This window comes from Mixophyes fleayi, chromosome 1 (assembly GCF_038048845.1).
Source record: "Mixophyes fleayi isolate aMixFle1 chromosome 1, aMixFle1.hap1, whole genome shotgun sequence".
NCBI lineage: Eukaryota > Metazoa > Chordata > Amphibia > Anura > Limnodynastidae > Mixophyes > Mixophyes fleayi.
In genome coordinates, this window is record NC_134402.1 from 392757221 (window position 1) to 392777035 (window position 19815).

Below are 19815 nucleotides of genomic sequence, written 5' to 3' on the forward strand. Positions count from 1 at the left end.
ACAGGGAAAAAATACTCTGTAAACACCCATTTCATACAGTAGCATTTTTTACTAATCTGTCGGAGGTAATGGCACCAAGGATTAATGTCATATTGAACTGTACATATGATCAGGATATGTGAGCCATCCTGTAAGTAATGCTCTTGTGAACTTAATGAAAGTAAGGAGCCCTTCTGACCTCCATTCTAATCTTAACCATGCTTTCCACCACCCAGTTGTCTCAAGCAGTACCAGCATCCCCACCACCCAGGAGTCAGTGCCAGTGGGAGTGCCTGAGCAAGACTCATCTGTAGCTTCACACTTCATCCCACAGCTACCAGAGAATATCGTGTATCGCTCTCTCCTGGAGTGTTAGTAGGATTTTCCTGACCGAGGTATCCCCCCTGGTACTGATACAGAGACCAGACCATTCGTAGTTTGATTTAAAGTATATATACTTTTGAGTGGCTACTGTTTGCATTAGATCTTCATATTTTGTAATAAAGATAATATTGTATCCATATTCTCTTTTTGACTGTGTGACCCTGAACCCCTAGATACTAGGACTTCTCTCAAAATTCCTACCCTAACGTCCTGGTATCATCACAAAGAGTGACTAAAAGGTAGAAAGACAATGTTGCAAAGCAGTGAGATAGGCGAGTTGGATGCTAAGTTGCATTGGAAAGGAATCAGAACCAGAAAGAGAGTTGGTGAAGCCACTTTTTACTATAGATAACTAATGAGATCACGCCTAGAATACTGTGTGGCCAAATCTCCAGAACATAAATTATGCAAAGATGGCTACTAAAATGTTGCATGATATATATCACATTCTTACCATGAAAGTCTAAGGGACCTCATTATATTTAGCTTGGAGCAGAGAAGAAAAGGGGTATGATAGGTGTTTTATAGTAATTCAAATAGAACAAGGTTCCAGAGGAAAGTATTTTACAGAATAAGAGAAGTATTAGAACAAGAGAACATGTACTAAAACTGGACGGTAGCAGGTTTACGGGGAAGAATTATGTGGCTAGATGGCTTTACAGTTACCACCCCAATCTGTTACCAGGGATAAAATACTCTATCTTGTCACTATTTGGATAGACACTGGGCCTGAGTCATTAAGGAGAGCACAACAAATAAAAAAGGAGTAAATTTGATCCGGGACAAACCATGTTATAATGCAAGTGGTACAAATTAGTTTACTATTTTGAATGTAAGGAAAATACTGGTTGCTTTTTCAAGCAGCACACAAATACTTGATAGCTTTAGTTTTACACTGAAATTTAAAATGAAAGGGCCTGATTCATTAAGGAAAGTAAAGCAAAAAAATGAGTAATCAGTAAAAATGAGTAAAAAAATGAGTTTTGCACCTTGGCAAAACCATGTAGCATTGGAGGGGGAGGTAAATTGAAAATGTGAAGACAGATTTATAGTTGGGGTAGGGCATGTCCTAGATCTAATTTAAATTTCAGTGTACAAAAAAAGCTATCAAGTATTTGTGTGCTACATGAAAAAACAACCAGTATTTAACTTAAGTGAAATATAAAAATCTAACTTGCACCCCTTGCATTGTAACATGGTTTTGTCCAGGAGAAAAGTCAGTAATTTTTTTGCCTTACTTTCCTTAATGAATCAGGCCCAAAGTGTTTCATTTAATAGTGGGGCCTATTCATTTAAGGTAAGTTGAAGGGACCTTTAATTTAATGCTTTAGTGGTTTGAGGACTATTAATTTAATGTGGGTCTGAGTTTGGGGAGAAGGAGGGTAATTCATTAAATGTGAATATGAATTATTTAATGTAGGCAATGGTTGTGGGAAATGGGTTTATTTATTACATGTAAATGCTTTAATTAATTTATTACCGGACTGATTTGGTCGTGGCTATTGTTTGCGTTAGATCTTCATATTTTGTAATAAATATAATATTGTATCCATATTCTCTTTTTGACTGTGTGACCCTGAATCCCTAGATACCAGGACTTCTCTCAAAATTCCTACCCTAACGTCCTGGTATCATCACAAAGAGTGACTAAAAGGTAGGAACACAATGTTGCAAAGCAGTGAGGTAGGCGAGTTGGTACGCTATTAATTTAATGTCCGGGCTGGTTAGGGGAAGTAGTTCTATTATTAAATGTGAATACTATTAATTGCATTTATTCTATATGGAGGGAGGGAGACCTAATTGTTAAATGTAGGTGTTATTAATTTAATGCTGCTGCTGTTCGGGACTTTCTAAATTTTGTGTACCTTTCTTTTTTCCAAATAGGGCACGTACATTCCGCCATTTACACAAGCAGCAACTGAGCTTAAGACACCAGCAGATGCAGATAATGAAAGTGGCAAGTGCAGGTAGGAGAGAGCAGGACAGTCTACCAACTGTCCTGAATCTGGTGAGACAGTACAGAATTTTGTATGACTGTCTCACTTGGTAAGAATTTGGTCCAACTGCAAGGACAGTTGGGAGGTATAACCTCCTTCACACTGGTCCGCTTGTGAGGGGGGAGCTGCAAGCACCTAACAGTAGTGCACATAGAATTGCCTGTGTATTTATCTAAATTTTAGTCAAACATAGGGGCCATCATAGGGGTCTTCCCTGTCTTAAGTGCCCAGGGACACCGAGTGTTGGCTAATTTGAGTATATGGAATCGTGCCCGTCTATGGGAGATGCTGCTTCTTTTAAGGTTCAGGAAGCTTTTTCGTGTGAAATACGCATAAGGGGCCTGATTCATTAAGAATCTTAAATTAAGAAGTTTCTTATTTAAGTCTCCTGGACAAAACCATGTTACAATGCAAGGGATGAAAATTAGTTTTCTATTTTGCACATAAGTTAAATACTGACTGTTTTTTTCATGTAGCGCACAAATACTTGATAGCTTATTTGTACACTGAAATTTAAAGTTGATATTTGTGTGCTACATAAAAAAAACAGTCAGTATTTAACTTATGTGCAAAACAGAAAACTAATTTGCACCCCTTGCATTGTAACATGGTTTTGTGCAGGAGACTTAAATAAGAAACGTCTTAATTTAAGATCCTTAATGAATCAGGCACAAGAAGAATATGTATAATGTCATCTGATTACCTATACCTCTCTTGCTACTGTACCTCTTTTCATTCAAAGGCAGAACACTCAAATGATTTTTAAGCTTTCTACAAATTAAAAACAAATGTGGAATTGCATAATTGAGGTTATTAAATTTTAATTCCATCTCCCAAAGTCAATAGAATAATTTAGCTTTTTCGAGACCAGGCCAATGTTCACATTTTGGGATTAATTACAGGTCTCGGTGGGACGGCTTCATAACGAAGCCAGCAGTACAGTTTGCATGCTGAAGCCATGTCCTATGCACAGGGCAAAATATAACATACTGTATTATTTGAATATTTTTTTATTTAAAAATTATGGCAAATCTAAAAGAAACCTATATATAGTCATATGGATATATTATGTTTATTGTAGGAAATGATCTTGGTAAGATCAAACATTAAATCCTTGGAGTGTGTTAGTAGCACTCTCTTTAAAACCTCATTGAGACTGCTGAAATTAGCTTATTACAGTTTCTGGCATAGGTTGTTTAGTCTTTAGATAACCACCAGAACTCGGTGTTACACAGTCATGCTTTGCTTGTGTATAGAATTGCATGTTCCCTTAGATTTTTTAATAAGTGTTTGTAGTAATCAAGTATATTGGTTCATCTTTCATTCTCACTTGAAAGCAGTAGAACGTCTTTTAATTCAAATAATCCACTGAGACATTCCTTTTATCACCGTCCAAGTGCAGCACCAGCCTTGGGGGCATGCAATGTAGATGTGTCATTAAATATAAGTTTCTTAAAGAACAAAAATAATCTTTAGCATTGTTTTATTTAGCATAATGCAATACGAGTTTTCATTAGCAGGGGCAGTAGAGGCATTTTAGATAGTATTGTATATTGTTGCTGTAGCTTTCCTTTATTAAAGACTTACTACACCTTTAATAATTGTTATCACTACACTTTTTGTTTAACCCATTCATGCTGAGTATTTTTCATACCTTCATAACCTTAGTCATGTTACCATCAGAGAAGTAGAATCTATGGCGGGAGCACCATGCAGCCATGAGACTGATACTACTCTCCAATATTTTACAGTCTGGTAACTGAAAGCAGCCTAGAACCCTGAAATACATACAGCAATAGAGTGAATGTCTTTGTGGGCTATAGGGGCTGATGCACCACAAATTGCAAAAGTAAAAAAGTAATAACAAGTTGCTTAAACAATAATGCATAAATGCACATGCAAAGAGGAAAACATCAATCCTTGTCTGCAGTGCATTTGTCAAAGCCAATCAAAAGTGGTTCGGTATTGCTGGAGGCCGTCATCATCATCCGCTATTTGCACATGCTCTTGGTCACCCCAAATAATACCATTTTGACAGCCGTATATGGGTCTGTTATGGGCATGCGCAGAGAGATTCCATGTATACACTACACAAACTGATGTAGTACTCACTCTGCATCAGCCCTAAGATATCTTCCTGAAAACAAATACTGACTGACCTCTATGAGATGCATGAGGCACTTCCATGGTTATCTGTAATCTCATTGATTATTGTGAGGTCATAAGCTTAGATTCCCTACTTGAGTAAAAGACTCTTATTTTTATTGCTCCCAAAGCAGGTCTCCCAATATTGCTCTGGGGGTAAATGTATCAAGCTGAGAGTTTTCTGGCTAGTTTGAAAAGTGGAGATGTTGCCTATAGCAACCAATCAGATTCTAGCTGTCATTTTGTAGAATGTACTAAATAAATGATAGCTAGAATATGATTGGTTTTTCAAACCCGCCGGAAAACTCTCAGCTTGATACATTTACCCCCTGGTGTTAGAGAATGTCTTGCCCGTCACTGACATCAAAGCCTATATTATAGCAAGTTAATACTTTATAGTGTAATAAAAGCAGGAGCATAAACAAATATTTCCTCTATATGGGATAAAAAAAAGATATAGTAAAGGATAGTATAGGATAGAAGGTCGCAGTTCAGAATTTCTCAGCCCCCATAGTAGCTGTAATGGTTCCTGCCCACATCGACTACGCTCCAAAGCTGCTATATAAATAACACTGTGCTTTTTTCTGACACTGACTGTTCAATTAAAACTAAAAAAACAATTACAGGATAAGTGAGCTTAAAGTCTGTTATAAAGCTTATGGTTTAAAGATGCTAATGATTTATAACAGTGTGTTTCTCCATCAGATCATTATTTATCGTTTTAGCTGTTCAAGTGATCATTGATGGACATTTTACAAATAAATGTTAACACAGGTACTTTCTTCTGCATTTATCTACAATCACTTACCCCTCAGCAGTCTTACCAAGACACATTGTCATGAAACTTAACATGTTACATACTGTTACATATATTCTACAGATTCGCTGCAATAGGCAATATTTCCACTTTTTCAAACCCGCAGTTTAGTAAATATACCCCTAAATCTTGATCTAAATAACACTGTATACAAAAGTGCGGATTTAAATCTATAGATAACTTTAGCCCCTCCTAGTTTTAAAATCAGTTATAGCATTGCAAACTATTGGTCCTTAAATGACTGTTTGGGAAAATAGAATTGTAGTACTTTTACCCAATAAATCACGCTGACACCATTTTTGATCTAACACCATTTTTGTGGATGTGGCTTTTATTCTATATTGCAGTTTCTAAACACAGCGATAGGGGGGGGGGGGGGGTGAAATTAATCAATATTACATAATAATGACTAAATAATGTGTTTAATGCTCGTTCTTAAACACTGCAATGAAAAACCTGCACTTAAAAATTCCCCAGCCTAATAAATCTTAAAAGCTTCAATATTGATTCAATGAACTGAATGGCTGGATCATTTCTGGGAGGCTCTGACAAGTGGACAATTGCTTCCATGGTTACATTTTGATATGCAGTGTGGTCAGTGTGCTTTGTTGGGTTCCTCCCCCCTCCATTGAAGTAAAATAACAAACCACGGGGAGACCCTGCCACCCATAGTGAGCATCATCCTGGAGCAACTTTAAAAGCCCAAGCTGGCTGGTCAGAAACAACCCTCTTTCCAGACTACTTTTTCATTTATGCTTTATAAGGGGAGTGGAAAAAAATTGTGTAGTGCACATCAGGTTTTGATGGATAGACACATGTTATCATGCAGCAGAATAAAGCTGTAGTGAGCATTTCATGTTCCCGCAGCCCTTAAGAGAAGAGTGTGAGCGTAACAAGTGGGACGACTCTACATCAATCGCTTTTACGCTCCCTGCAGCGTACAAATCTAAATAAGGTAAAGGCTTTACTCATTTTCCAGGTTTAAGAATTTTCCATTATTAATTAGAAATATATTTTAAAAGCAAGTCATATATCCCATATGAAGCCAGGTGCTTTGACACATAATTAAACAAACAGATATAGCTTAGTCACCGTGATATATTTCACAGTGTCTTTTGAAAGTAAACATTTATATGCCTATATAATATTTGATGGATGGATTTGATGTCATGAATTTTCATGCTGAGGTTTAATATTTATCTACAAAGCTCATGTTAAGCTCTACAGTTTTAAAAAATTGTTATCTCTATATTCAGTGATTAGGGTGACTTCAGGAATTGACAATGTCTTAAGCAGTAGTGTTTCCATTTATGTTGAGGTATATAAGGAATTCTCAAGTGTTTTTTTGTATTGTATTAATCATGCATGTGAATTGAAATGCAAGTATGCTAGTACCGTCTCTTCTCTGGACCAATGCTAACTTTAAAACACAACAAAATGATAAATAAAGTTAACAACTAAATTATAATAACATCGCAACTTTATATTACACCAAAGCTAGTTGGTAGTTCTGATTCAGTTCACATACATTCCGCAAATTTAAATTATTATCGTTTTATATTGTTACAAAATAACTCTTGCTGCGGTTCAAAACTTTGATGTATATCCCATATATGTTATTTTGGATATTTATTGGTTATTCTGTATAATCACATCTTCGGGTATTTTAAATAGAATGTTTGAGAGGTTCTAAAACTAAATTAATGTTTTATCCAATTAAATCCAAATTAAGTTTCAATTTTGAGACGTTACATTTTTCTTTACCCCTTATTCTTTATGTTTTCATTTAAATATATTGTATTCATGTATTCATGTAGATATTTTAGACTGATGTCACACATTGCTGTAAATATAACAGTTTTTCTTTATTAAATCTACTTAGAATTTTGTAATTAGTGTGAACATTTGCATGTATAGTACATCTCCTAAGAAGCTGTACCACCTACTCCTGGTAGATGAGGGGTTAATATGAGCACGCTGGGAAATAGATATGGGGCTAGAGGGAGAAAAAGCTCTTAATAAAAAAATATACAAAGCAGTAGATAAGATTAGTTAGTAGTTAAGATAAGAATGTTAGGGACTGATGGAAGGACAGACTCCCTGGTCACTTTCGATATCTGTATCAATTTAGCTTTTGTTATTTATTTGCTTGCATGAATTGATCTTTAATTATTTATATTGTTGTCGGGTTCAAATAGATTCTCTCACCTCTGACTTTTGCTATTACTGTCTATATATGTTCCCAAAAGCTGTCTATATGCAACAAATGTACTACCTGCAGGCTTAAACATGGTACTGCATTGTTAGAAATGTAAATTATTAACTCTTTACTTGATAATTTGCTTATGTCTATAAATCTTTAGTTGTTTAGATTTTCAGTATGTTATGCGGAAAGCAAAGGTAGATATTTTCTTCACACTTTCACCCGACAGCTGCGTGCAATGTAAGGAGTATTGTTGCCCAAACAAATTCATGCACCATAAGATTGTACAATTAATATGCCTATTATTCTAATGTACAAAGCAAATACAAGCCATACATGTGTGGTTAAGTTCAATGGAGACACTGTGTACTATGAGGGAAAACTACTAGTGTGCATTTATTCTATTAGCAATATGATATTGTGAGAGAGATACAATAATAACATGTTATATGTTGCTCTACATGTGTATTAAAGGAGTTTCCCATTTTAAATATGAAATTTATTAAATCTTTTTCCTTCCCATTATTATTACTTTGGTGGAAATCTTTCCATTGTGATCTCCACCAGTTACTGTGTTTAGCAGTGTTGCAGCACATACATGTAGCCAAGACCTCTTCTGATCACCTTCAGGTCTCCTCCACCTTTTCTTAGCAGTAGAGAGCCAGCCCAGTTTCTCTAAATAACAGCATTAGAGCTGCTGTTTTGGATCTTCCCTGCTACATAGAGGCCGGTGCAGCACCGAAAGTGATTGCCTATAGGTAAGTGCCGGGACCTCGCTGAACACCGCTGCATGGTATTGCTATTGAGAAGGGAGCAAATTAAGTAAAATTTAAAGTGGAAAACCACTTTAAACTGTATCTGACTTATCATCCAGAAAGACTGTATAGAATTATTGAGTAAACCTTCTTATTAAAGGGATTTAACAATATGAGTACTCTAGTATTTGCTAGTGTATTTGTTTAGGCTAACAATTTATTATTGAAAGCACATTTCTGCTTCGACTAGTGAAGAGAAAAACTCTCTTAAACCTTTTCTTAAAAATGTATATTAATCCACATAAAGGTGAAAGTATTACCAAACTCTGCAGTACTCAATCTTAAGGGGGAATTCAAATTGGCATGAGGTGCCACCATGTGTTTCCGAAACAGTCCATAGAGACACATTGTGGCAGAGTTTTTACTCAAATCTCCCCTCATTTCCTTCGAGATTCTGTACCTTATTAGCTGGCAATGTGCACAGCCAGGCATCGAGGCAATATCCGGCGGCACCTCACGTCCATTTTAGTTTATTTGATTAATAGCAGAATAACAAATGTATATGTACCTACTTTGTGGAAGGAAAAATATTCCCAATATGTAAGTAGGGTCTATTTTTACTAATGTAACATGTAAACAAAGCCTTTCTAGACTTATTCCCCTCACTACAATAAAATACAGATTCTCAGTACAATACCATATAGATTCTCTCATCTGAGACTTACTATTGCTTTCCAAAAGCTATCAGTGTGCAGCAATAGCTGCTGGCTTTAAGTAGGTACTACACTCTAAAATTGCAAAACATTAACTGCTAATAGTACACTTGCTTACATAAATGTATCTTTTTATATTTCTGTTTTCATTGTGTTATAATTGTATTATTTACAATTAGCAAGTAGAACATTTCTTTCCATTTTCTCCTTCCAGCTGTGTGCAATGTAGGTGTATGGGAACCGCTTCCATTTCCAAATAAACAGAAAGGAGACAAATACAGAGAATTCCAGATGGATTTCCAAAGTGGCACAGGTGCTGTCTTTGTTTTCTTTTTTTGTTTGGTGGGAGATAACAGAATGATGGTATTTGTGTATTTCATATCTTTCAGTGCTTGAACTTCAGAGGAATTATGTTTCTAATATTAGGATACATAGTGGGCACATTAAACAATGTCATTATTAGCGAAATACGTGCTCTGCAAACTTTGAAGCATCACCGCTTGGCAACAGGCGGCCCTCCGATCCGATGCCGGCGACTCTCTGCTCCTTCCTAGTTTATTATCAGATTTATTTATTATAGCTTGTGACACTTCTTTTTAAATGCCTGTTGATATGTTATTGCAGATAGGTGTCTCTTTCTTTGATTAAATTTTAACTTATTACTGAGATCAAGCCTAATCTGAAGCCCCATTGAAGGTTATTGGGACATACCATGCAGCCCCGAGGTGTTTCAGGTTGCCTATCACTGCATTAAACATTCTGTTTTGATGTTTTAGAGTACAGAACCATTCTATTTTTTAAGAGTTTACTGGTATATTTATCAAAACTTCTAAAAAGGAGAATATGAGGTGTTGCCCAAAGCAACCAATCAGAATCTAGCTATCCTTTATCTAGTGCATTCTTGAAAATAATAGCTAGAATCTGATTCGTTGCTATGGGCAACATCTCCACTTTTCCTTTTTAAAAGGTTTGGTAAATCTATCACTAAATCTCTTCTGTACCATGCTGCCATCGGGCTGGTTATGATCTGTCAGTGCTGAACCTGTCAGCAGTCAGACTATCAATAGGTTCAGTGTGTTAAAATAACGACATTGTGACTATCAACATGTAGTAAATGTCGACTTTGAAACGGCAATGCCATTGCCAGCTAGCAATACTGCCGCCGGACCCACCGCCACAATAAGCCACCAGACCCGCCGGATTTGCCAGCTGGAACAGGTGGCACTATAGCAGGGTCCCCATGCCATAATAACAAAAGGGGTGGTCAGAAAAGGGCTGGATTCCCTAGGGAGATGGGGTCTGCAAAAATAAAATTGGTAAAAAAAAATAAATCACAATTTTGCCCTTGGTGCACTACAGGTCCCAGCTAGCATAGGCTGTCATTAACAGTTTTGCTATGCTGGTGCTTGTAGTACTAAAAGCACCAGCATACCCATGGTTGGTAGGGAATTCTGGCTCTTGGAGAACCATAAATGCCAGCATGCCCTGGCACCCAGGGCTCATAAGAACCTATATAGCAACATCCACATAATTCATCTGTAATTCATGCTGGATCATAAAATAAAATAAAATGATATCTTGGGACCTTGAAATCTAAAAGAACCCCACCACTTATATAAAATAATTAAAATAAAAAACACATCCTCGGACCTGTGGCTTTGAAAAAATAAATAAATAATGCAGAGGATCCTTGCTTAGCAAAATAAAAAAAAGCCTTGACATGTTGTTAACATGTGAATTCATTGTGCGCATGTAAAGAAGGGATTAATTTATCTATGTTGTCAATCTCCCCTGGCCATTTGCTCTTTAGCACTCTGCTAGGCCTGTATGCTACTAAATAGCAGGGGTGCTATAGTCAGCCAGACTTGGCATTCTGGAGTAAATTTATCAAGCTGCGTGTTTGAAAAGTGGAGATGTTGCCTATAGCAACCAATCAGATTCTAGTTATCATTTATTTAGTAAATTCTACAAAATGATGATTTCTAGAAAGACCAGGTGGTTTTATTGTGATTAACCCTTTGTCCCACACATCATGCAGGCTCAGGTGATTGCTGGATCTGACAGTTCTATATTTAAGTAGTTGTAATGAACCCTGGTGACTCTTCTGGCTCCCGGGAGCCGTGTTATAATGTGGTACTAAACAAGCTCCCTGCTAAGGTAAAACTTGCTTTTGCCATCATGCATCATTAGAATGTGTTGTATATAATGTAATCTAACCTATGCTCAGGGGGTACAGGACATCAGATATAAGTTTAAACTGAGCAGAGTAACTAACTGCAGCAACTGTAGCCCTGCACTTTGATACATCCACAACCAGACTGAAAAGAAGCATATTTGTTGATTTAATTGATAATTTAAGACTGGAAAAGCTAAGCACAGTTACTTCTATATGTTTAACCCAGGTGCCTCCTATTGCTATTTAATATATCCAGGTATACTTTCTACAGTACTCCTCAGTCCAAATTTCTGCGTTGCTATTAGTTTTTTATTCAGTCCATTAGATAATATAAATATGTCTCTGCTTACCAGGGCCAATAGAAGAGGATTAAGCAGGAGAATCAAAAGTGTTTTAAATATTGGAAGCATTAAAAACTAGAAGGTTTTATTTCAGCTGGACTTCTTCTTTAATTCATTTTCACAATTGTTCTTGCCTATGTTACTTAGATGCTAATGAAACTGTATATAAAGACCATGCATCATTTATTGTTTCTTTTAAATTCCAACTTTCCATCATCCGTGTTATCAATAAGCCAAAATTACCTTATATTATTTATGCTTTTAATTGTTCTTTATATGATTTTATGATTTATGTATATTGTTGTCCTTAGAGTTTATTATATTATTCTCTATTTAAGTTATCATAGCTTCATTACTCTTTTAGTATCTAAAATGTATATTTAAAATTAAAGCCAAAAGTGTTGATTTCCCTAGGGCTTCGTATATCCCTTACACACAGGTGAATAGCCTGTGGCTCTGCAGCACTTGTGGAACTGCAATTCCCAGCATGTCCTTACCATTGGGCAGCCACGGATTACCCAAGCCTTTACCAACAGCCAGCTTAGACATGACTGTAAGATGTAAGGATAAACCTCTGTATGTCATCATGTCCATTCCTGAACACTGAAACTATAGGATTGCGTTACTGTTCAACACAGCTCCTATCTGCCATATGTCAGACCTGCATAGTTTCTGTATTGGGATGTGTCCTAGATGAAATGAATAGAACCTAGTTACATTCTTCCTAATCACATTCAAATGATTTGCATATAATAAGAAACTCTGAGCTGTAATTAATGGACATGTGTTGGTGTTGTCAGTGCACAGGGCAGTAGGGCAGTGTATTGCTAGGTGATAGGTTTCAGTGATGAGGTCTGGATTAGTAACAGACAGTGCTGCTCCTCCCCCTTCATGTACTGAGAGTAAGATTCTGACAATGTAATACACTCAAGAAGCTCAACACAGCAAGACATGTCACACTGACCCCTTTAAGCATCCATCCAGACTGCCTGCGTAATCAGCCCCATGGTTTAGGTAAGTGGAAGGTTCTGCCCTCAATGTGATCTAGTCACCCAATATTGCATCATTAGATTTTATATGTAGACATTAGGATTTGACAGAAACAGGATTATTGTTGTGTAAACACTAATTCTGGCTCATCCCAGTATTCCAGGCAATCCCTAGTTCAGAAAACCACGAGGAGAGCCTCAGGTTACATAGTAACAACAGCACCATGATAATACAGAAAGTATTTATATTGTGAGAAACTATACATCTCATTGCTCTAAGCTTATTAATATTGCAAAGTTGGGTAGTTGGTACATCTTGAGTAGATAAAGTGCTGGTTGACTTAAATAAATGTCATGTTGTTGTTTAAGAGTAGTGATAAACAATGTGTATGCTTTTGCAGAACTAATATGACTGTAATTTGCATTCACTTGTTTGGTTTATCTATGACTTGCTTACAGTCATATGCTCTCTCTACATAATAATTATGTTTGATTTTTTTAAAAAGCAACACTTTTATACATTTATGGAACATTATATTTTATCTATTAATATTCATTAATGTGTGAATATGCATTTTTATACTTCCATATATACATTTATATGAAATATTGATTTGTGTTACATGTAGACTATATGCTCTATGAACCTGAGTCATTAAGGAGATAAAAACATAAAAAAGGAGTAACTTTGCACCTTGGCAAAACCATGTTGCATTGGATGGGAGGGGGGGGGGGGGTAGATTTAAAATGTGGGGACAGATTTATAGTTGGGCTAGGGCATGTCCTAGATCATCTTTAAATGTCAGTGTAAAAATAAAGCTTTAAAGTATTTGTGTGCTTCATGAACAAACAGACAGTATTTTTCTTATGTGCAAAATAATAAACTAATTTGCACCCCGTACATTGTAGCATGGTTTGTCCAGGATTATATTTATCTGTACATGTGTACAATTTCTTTGCATGCAATATGATCATTGAGAATCGCGGTATCTGCAGCTTCCAGCGGAAAGCTCAGCCTGAATGATGTGGAAACGTGTTGTTCACCTGATATCTTTCTTGTCCTGTTTATCTGGAAGTGACCGTCAGAAAGTCACTGTGGGTGAAGTTTGCCTAAGCCCAAACCTGGATTATATTACAATATTTCAGCTTTTCATTGTTCTGTGGTTTGAGCTGCAGCCAGGTGTCAACATTAAATAATTATAAGTAATTGTTTCTTCTATACAACAAGACATTTTTAATGCAGCAAATGGTTGCTTACCAAGTATGTAGCCATCTATAAATATTACCATCACTCACTGGTGTTTTTTGCAATTAGTCCTAGTTTTCTGTTTGTATTGATGCCAAAAACAGACACTCCTATGAGCTCTTACCTTCCGAAATAACAAATATGTGACTGTTTTATCGAACGATATTTTATGCCAATATATTCGCATCTGATAGTTTATGACTAAGCTTGTTCATATCTCTTTGATCACTATAGAAGTACATGTGAATATGGCACAGAAGCATTACACAATTAGAATAATTTATACGTGATGCAATTCTGTATTTAACTATACTAGTAACTGTGTGCATTTTGATATTGTAACTCGCTTTTAATGGATCGGCTCTCATCATTACTTATTCACAATGCTTAGAAAAACAAACAAGAAAGATAATAGAGAAGAGATACAATGTGAAATAAACAAGAAGCAATGTGATACAGTGTGGTCAGAATAGAGAACAGTGTTAGAATCAAAAGGAGGAGGCGATGAAGGGCAATTACTGGTGATAATTGTCATAAATCTCACTGCTTGTTTGCTAATAATCTGAAATTAACATTAAGTTGTTTGCCAAAATTATCTTTTTATTTTTGTTTTTTTAAAATTCATAGTAATAGATCCAAATTTTTAAGTTCAGTTTATTTTCCTCTCTACTGAATAACATGCATTCTAAACAGAGGTGATTACTAACAAAGATGCAAATGTTAAGTAACTCTTAACCAGTCAGAAGTTAGTTTTCATTGTCTACCTTGCATTAGATTGGTTGCTACAGGTTACTGTACATTTGCACTGAATTAGTATATTACCCCCAAAGACTTTAAATATTTACGTATTTGCATTGACTAATATGAGCATGAGATGCCTTATAGCTCAAGCTGCAGATATAATTAAATATCCATAAATTTCAATAGGACAATATTTATTTGTAGGTGGATTGCCATAAAAAAATGCTTGCAAGGTATTCCCACATGATCAGTTGTGAACAAAGTATCTTTTGAGAGAGAAAACAGAGCTACTATTAATAAATGACAACACAAAACATTCTACGGTTTATGATTAAAGTGTTTGAATTGATACATTTACTGTTTTTTTTGTTTTTCCTTTGTAATAATTAATTTAGCTTGCATCTCTTTTATGAGTTTAAGTTTTGTTAATTGTTGTTGCTAAATCACATATACAGCAATGTACTTTTATGTTGCCTTTGAAGCTGTCTTGCTGCAGGGAGAGACTTTCCCTCTTGAAAACAAGCTTGGCATCCCTTCTTTTTGAAGTAGCTGGAGCAGTGCTTTTATGTGACAACTCTCTTCCATTGTCAATACACGGCTTAGTGGATTGCAGCTCCAGCATGTAGGACTAGAGTGGGGAAATTGGAAAGGTTTTCCCTTGGCCACAGCAACTTGAGTTAGTTCTGATGAATAGAGATTGTAGACTGGGGATAAATAGTGAGCTCTGTTGTGTCTGATCATTCAGAATAATCCAGGTGGGGGCATTGTTATAAATTCTCGCTGTGGACATTCTATTCAGAATTAACCAGGAGGAACACAAATTGGCTGAAATACCGAACATTCTAAAAAAAAATAATTGGCTGATTTAGTGGTAACTGGAATAAAGGGATAGGGTATCTTGCTGTGTCAGTATAATAAAGCCTTACACAAGGGATATGCATTTGAAACACTTTCGCATGGAAAAATAACTTTTCTTGGCAATATTCATTTGTTCATTGTTTTTGAGTACTGCATTTCATGACTTTATCTCAGAATAGAAGGCACATTTAGAATAACTATAACCAATAGCTGCAATCTGTTAAATAAACATTTTAATTGCAGGTTGATGCTTTAAGTATTTGGCTGATCACTACAGCCTTTTACTAGATATTGTGGATCAGGCTGCCAGTTTGCTTGGCTTCCATTCCCCTTTGCTATTACTGATTTTCATGAACCAGCATAAAGAATTCACTACTACATGGTCATTGTTAATGTATGCATTACTAAAGGGCAATGCACAAACACTGGCACTGGTAATTTAGTGATTGTATGCTCATATTGCCAAAGCTATTAATGTCACCTGATCAATGATATCACATTGTTGATGGTTTTATCCAAAGATTACCCCACTTTGCAGCACTACATTCCATCGTGTTCGGACCTTTTGGCACACAGATTACTTTGTTTTTCTCCTTTTCTCTCCTTCACAGGATCTCCTCTGGCAGCAGGAGGGGATCCAGATACTTATACCCCATTCATACTGCCTTAAAAACCCGGGTTTTTGCTGGGACAAGCTCAGACGACCCGGGTTTAGGCGCAGTATGACTGGTGTTAGTGAAAATTCCCTGTTCTGAAGACCCGGCATCTAGACCCGCGACTTTTGGTGGGGTAATTTCTGTGTCAGCCCTGGTTAGCCTGCAGTATGAATGGTGAGACCCGGGCTTTTCAAACCGGATCTCACAGAAATAAGCTAATTGGGTGTCTGGGACGCTGGAGGATGACGTCATCATTAGTCCTGACACAACGTGAAATAAACGCAATAAAGCATGAACTCCGGGCTACATAAAAGTGACTCGTCGGCCATGATTAAAGCAATGCTCTGAACAGTCACCAACCACTTTGACCTCATCTTTGTGTGCAAAAAAACAGTCCCCTTTAAATTACCTAATTATTTTTCAGCCAATAAAAACTCCTCTTGTGATGACTCACACTTATTGCCAGGGCAGACTCGTGTTCAGTATGAATGGGGTCGACCTGGGAAATTCCCGGGTCCAATGTGCAGTGTGAATGGGGTCTCTGAGCTGGGACGCTCTGCGCCTCCGCAAAAACCTGGCTTAAAAAACTTGGGAAATTGCAGGGGCGGCAGTATAAAAGTGGTAAGAGTTGGACAGATCCTTCTTGTCACTTAAAGCAGTCATTGCTTAAGCTTGGAAATACCAGTAAGCTTCACCCCATGTTCATTACTGTGTTAGCATAAAAACACTGCACCACTGGCTCCACAAACCCTGCAGTTAGAACCTCCCAATGGGAACTATGGGCAGCTTATCAAGGGTTTTAAACCTCAGTTGTAAACAAGATAAAATATATTTCCCTTGCATTTTACGCAGTAAGCCCCTACATGGAAAGGATCTCCTAAGGCTAGGTACACACTGAAGAATTTTCCGACTGACCTGTTATCTCAAACGATTGTACCTACGACTGAAGGTCCGATCAGTCTGGCGATTCCTGCATACACACTGACACAATTTACCTTCAGATCTGTGCTCTTCATCTGGTCCTTCATCTGGTTCAATAGTTTTCAGAAAATGACAGCTCAATATTCATTCATTCATTATTGTCACATTGTCACACTGATTAAAACGCCTTGTTATAGCTATCCACATGTCCTAATGAATTTCGTTAGCTTCTGTTACTCTGAAACAAAACATTCTGTCTCAGAACGAACAAATGAATTATTCCTACTACAGTACTCTCTACATGTATTCACCGGGACATTCATTGCTAGCATCGGCTGAAAAGAGCACGGCTCTGTAAACTCTATGGAAATCGTGAACACGAGTACATACACACTATATGATCAGTCGGTGATTGGTCGGAAAATATTAAACAGTGAACCAAATGAAATGATGATCGGCACTTTGGGACGACTTTAGATCATCGTGTCACTATACACACTCACACAATATCTAACCAAACGGTTGGATGTCGGCTGATTGGCGGTTTTTTGTGCAATCATCGGGCCAGTGTGTACCTAGCCTTACCAACTAAATCAGTACTCATTACTTTTTGTGTTAAAACAGAAATTGTAGAATGCTGCATAAAATGCCAGCACAACACAAATACTGGGTAATAATAGTACCAAGATTGTACATCCTTCTGCACCCTATCTCTTGAAAACCACTGAAATCAATAAAGATCAGTGAAACATGCAATCACAATTTTAAGGAACAAGTGATGACACAAGTAGAACTTTAATGGCAAAATAATGGACATCCCCATCATTGACATACATGATAAAACAGTGCATCCAAATGATTGGCTTGGGATGTCATATCTTCTTGATTAAAATAGATAAGCTTGATAAATTTTCAGCAGATGACCATAAAATAGGTACAAAAATAAATAGAAACATAGAAAAGAAAACAAACAGAAAAATTATTGGCTCTCCTGGCCCACATGACTGTAGTACAAGGCTTCTCTGGTTAGTAAAAAGAACATCACCTTTGCTTGGCGTCACACATCAATTTACCAGCTACCTTCCCATGACCCACCTCCTTTTGCAATTATTTGGAAAGTAACAAGCAAGTTAAATCTCAGAGTCAACAGCATCATATTACATTGCTAAATGTTTATAGTTGTTACAACTTTTATTAATACTTTGAAACAAGTTACTTTTACTTTTCTGCATTTTAAATGCAATACACACATTCTTATTGAAGCTTAGTTGTCTTTATAAATCTTTTCTTAGTTTTCTAAGAAAAGTTTTCCTAATCTGTCCAGTTTCAAACGGGCTTTAAAAACCCACCTTTTTCTTAAAGCCTTCCAGTCTCCCACTTAATTTCCTACGTTTTCTTCTGCCTCTTCCCATCTTTCCCCTTCCCTTATCCTTATCCTCCATCCTCCATCTCTCCCCCGTGTCTCTGTCTGTCTACCCCACCCCTTAGATTTTACGCTCCTTTGAGAAGAGTATTCTCTCCTGTCTTCACCACTGTTAACTCTGCTCTCCAGCTACCTAGCCCTCCTCCTTGAGGACCCTCTCCCCCCCCCATCCCCTCTCGCTCCCTCCTCTCCCCTTGGGGGTCTCCCTGTCATCCCCCTCTTGGACTCTGTCATTGGCGGACCTTCCCCTCTCCCCTCCCCCGCCCTCTCTAGCTGTGCTTTGAGCTCACTGAGTTACTGTGCTTATTGTTTACTGTACTGTGCTCTCTCACCTCGTATTGTAATTTCGTTTGTCCCTGTACGGCGCTACGGACACCTAGTGGCCCCCTATAAATAAAAATTAATAATAATTAATAATAATACAACTACACAGACAGTAAGTTTCTTTCATGTGTTCCTGCAATACTTTTTATATATCTCCTCTACCTCCATTGCTACTTAAACTGTTTGGAAGGGAAAAGGATTCTAATAACTATAAAAAATAATTATAATAAGAGCAAATGACAGCCCAAATGAGGCCATCCTGTGGCATTTTATGGACATCACATTCCCTAAAAAGGCCCATAGCATATCAGCTGGAATACTATAGTATTAAAATCCATGTAGCTGTAAGATATTTGTGGTTCACTTATTGTAAATACTCAGCACTAGTTCTAGATAACACTTTCTTCATTTATTAAAGGATAACTTCACCCAAAGCAATACAATTAGTTGTATTGCACTTTAGACACTTGCACTTGCCCTTTAGACAGTATGACATTGTGTGGCTGCACAGTGGCTTAGCGGTTAGCATTTCTGCCTCACAGCACTGGGGTCATGAGTTCAATTCCGACTAAGGCCTTATCTGTTTGGAATTTGTATATGTTAGGAAATTTAGACTGTAAGCTCCAATACAGCAGGGACTGATATGAGTAAGTTCTCTGTAGAGCGCTGCGGAATTAGTGGCGCTATATAAATAGTTGATGATGGATGGAGTTAGATGAGCTAAATTAAATAGTAAAATCTCAATGATTAGATCTGATGGGTCCGGTGATTCCTCTGAGTAGACATTCTACCCCCCTGCTCAAGATGGACTTTTCTCAAACTGCTATTATCCTTTATTTGACATGAACATATTTTGCAGGCTGTACAACCAGGGTATCAAACTGCACATAATGTTAACAATACAGAAAAATACAATGAAACAGAAGTTGTGAGGGCTCTGCTCACTGGAGCCTACAGGCTAAAGGATTAAGATGTTTTCAGAAAGAAGCTTATCTGATGTTTTAAACACATCACTTATGGCCTATTTTCATGGAAATGAAATCCCATTTGTAATTAGAATTAAACAACATCTAAATTCTTTATTTTGCTTCTTGTAGAAGTTATTGGCAATCGTTTACATCTTAATGAATTACATAAACCCTCTTAA

At 36.9% G+C, this 19815-nt stretch overlaps 1 protein-coding gene across 1 annotated transcript in view; it reads left to right on the plus strand.

The window, feature by feature from the left end:
* Positions 1–9229: 9229 nt before the first annotated feature.
* The window catches only part of ADGRV1 (adhesion G protein-coupled receptor V1), a 397132-nt gene continuing 386546 nt past the window's right edge, over positions 9230–19815 (plus strand). Inside the window, exon 1 of the mRNA XM_075212995.1 lies at positions 9230–9306. Coding sequence (XP_075069096.1) covers positions 9285–9306 — 22 coding nt within the window. The 5' untranslated portion in view covers positions 9230–9284. The remainder of the gene's footprint in view (positions 9307–19815) is intronic.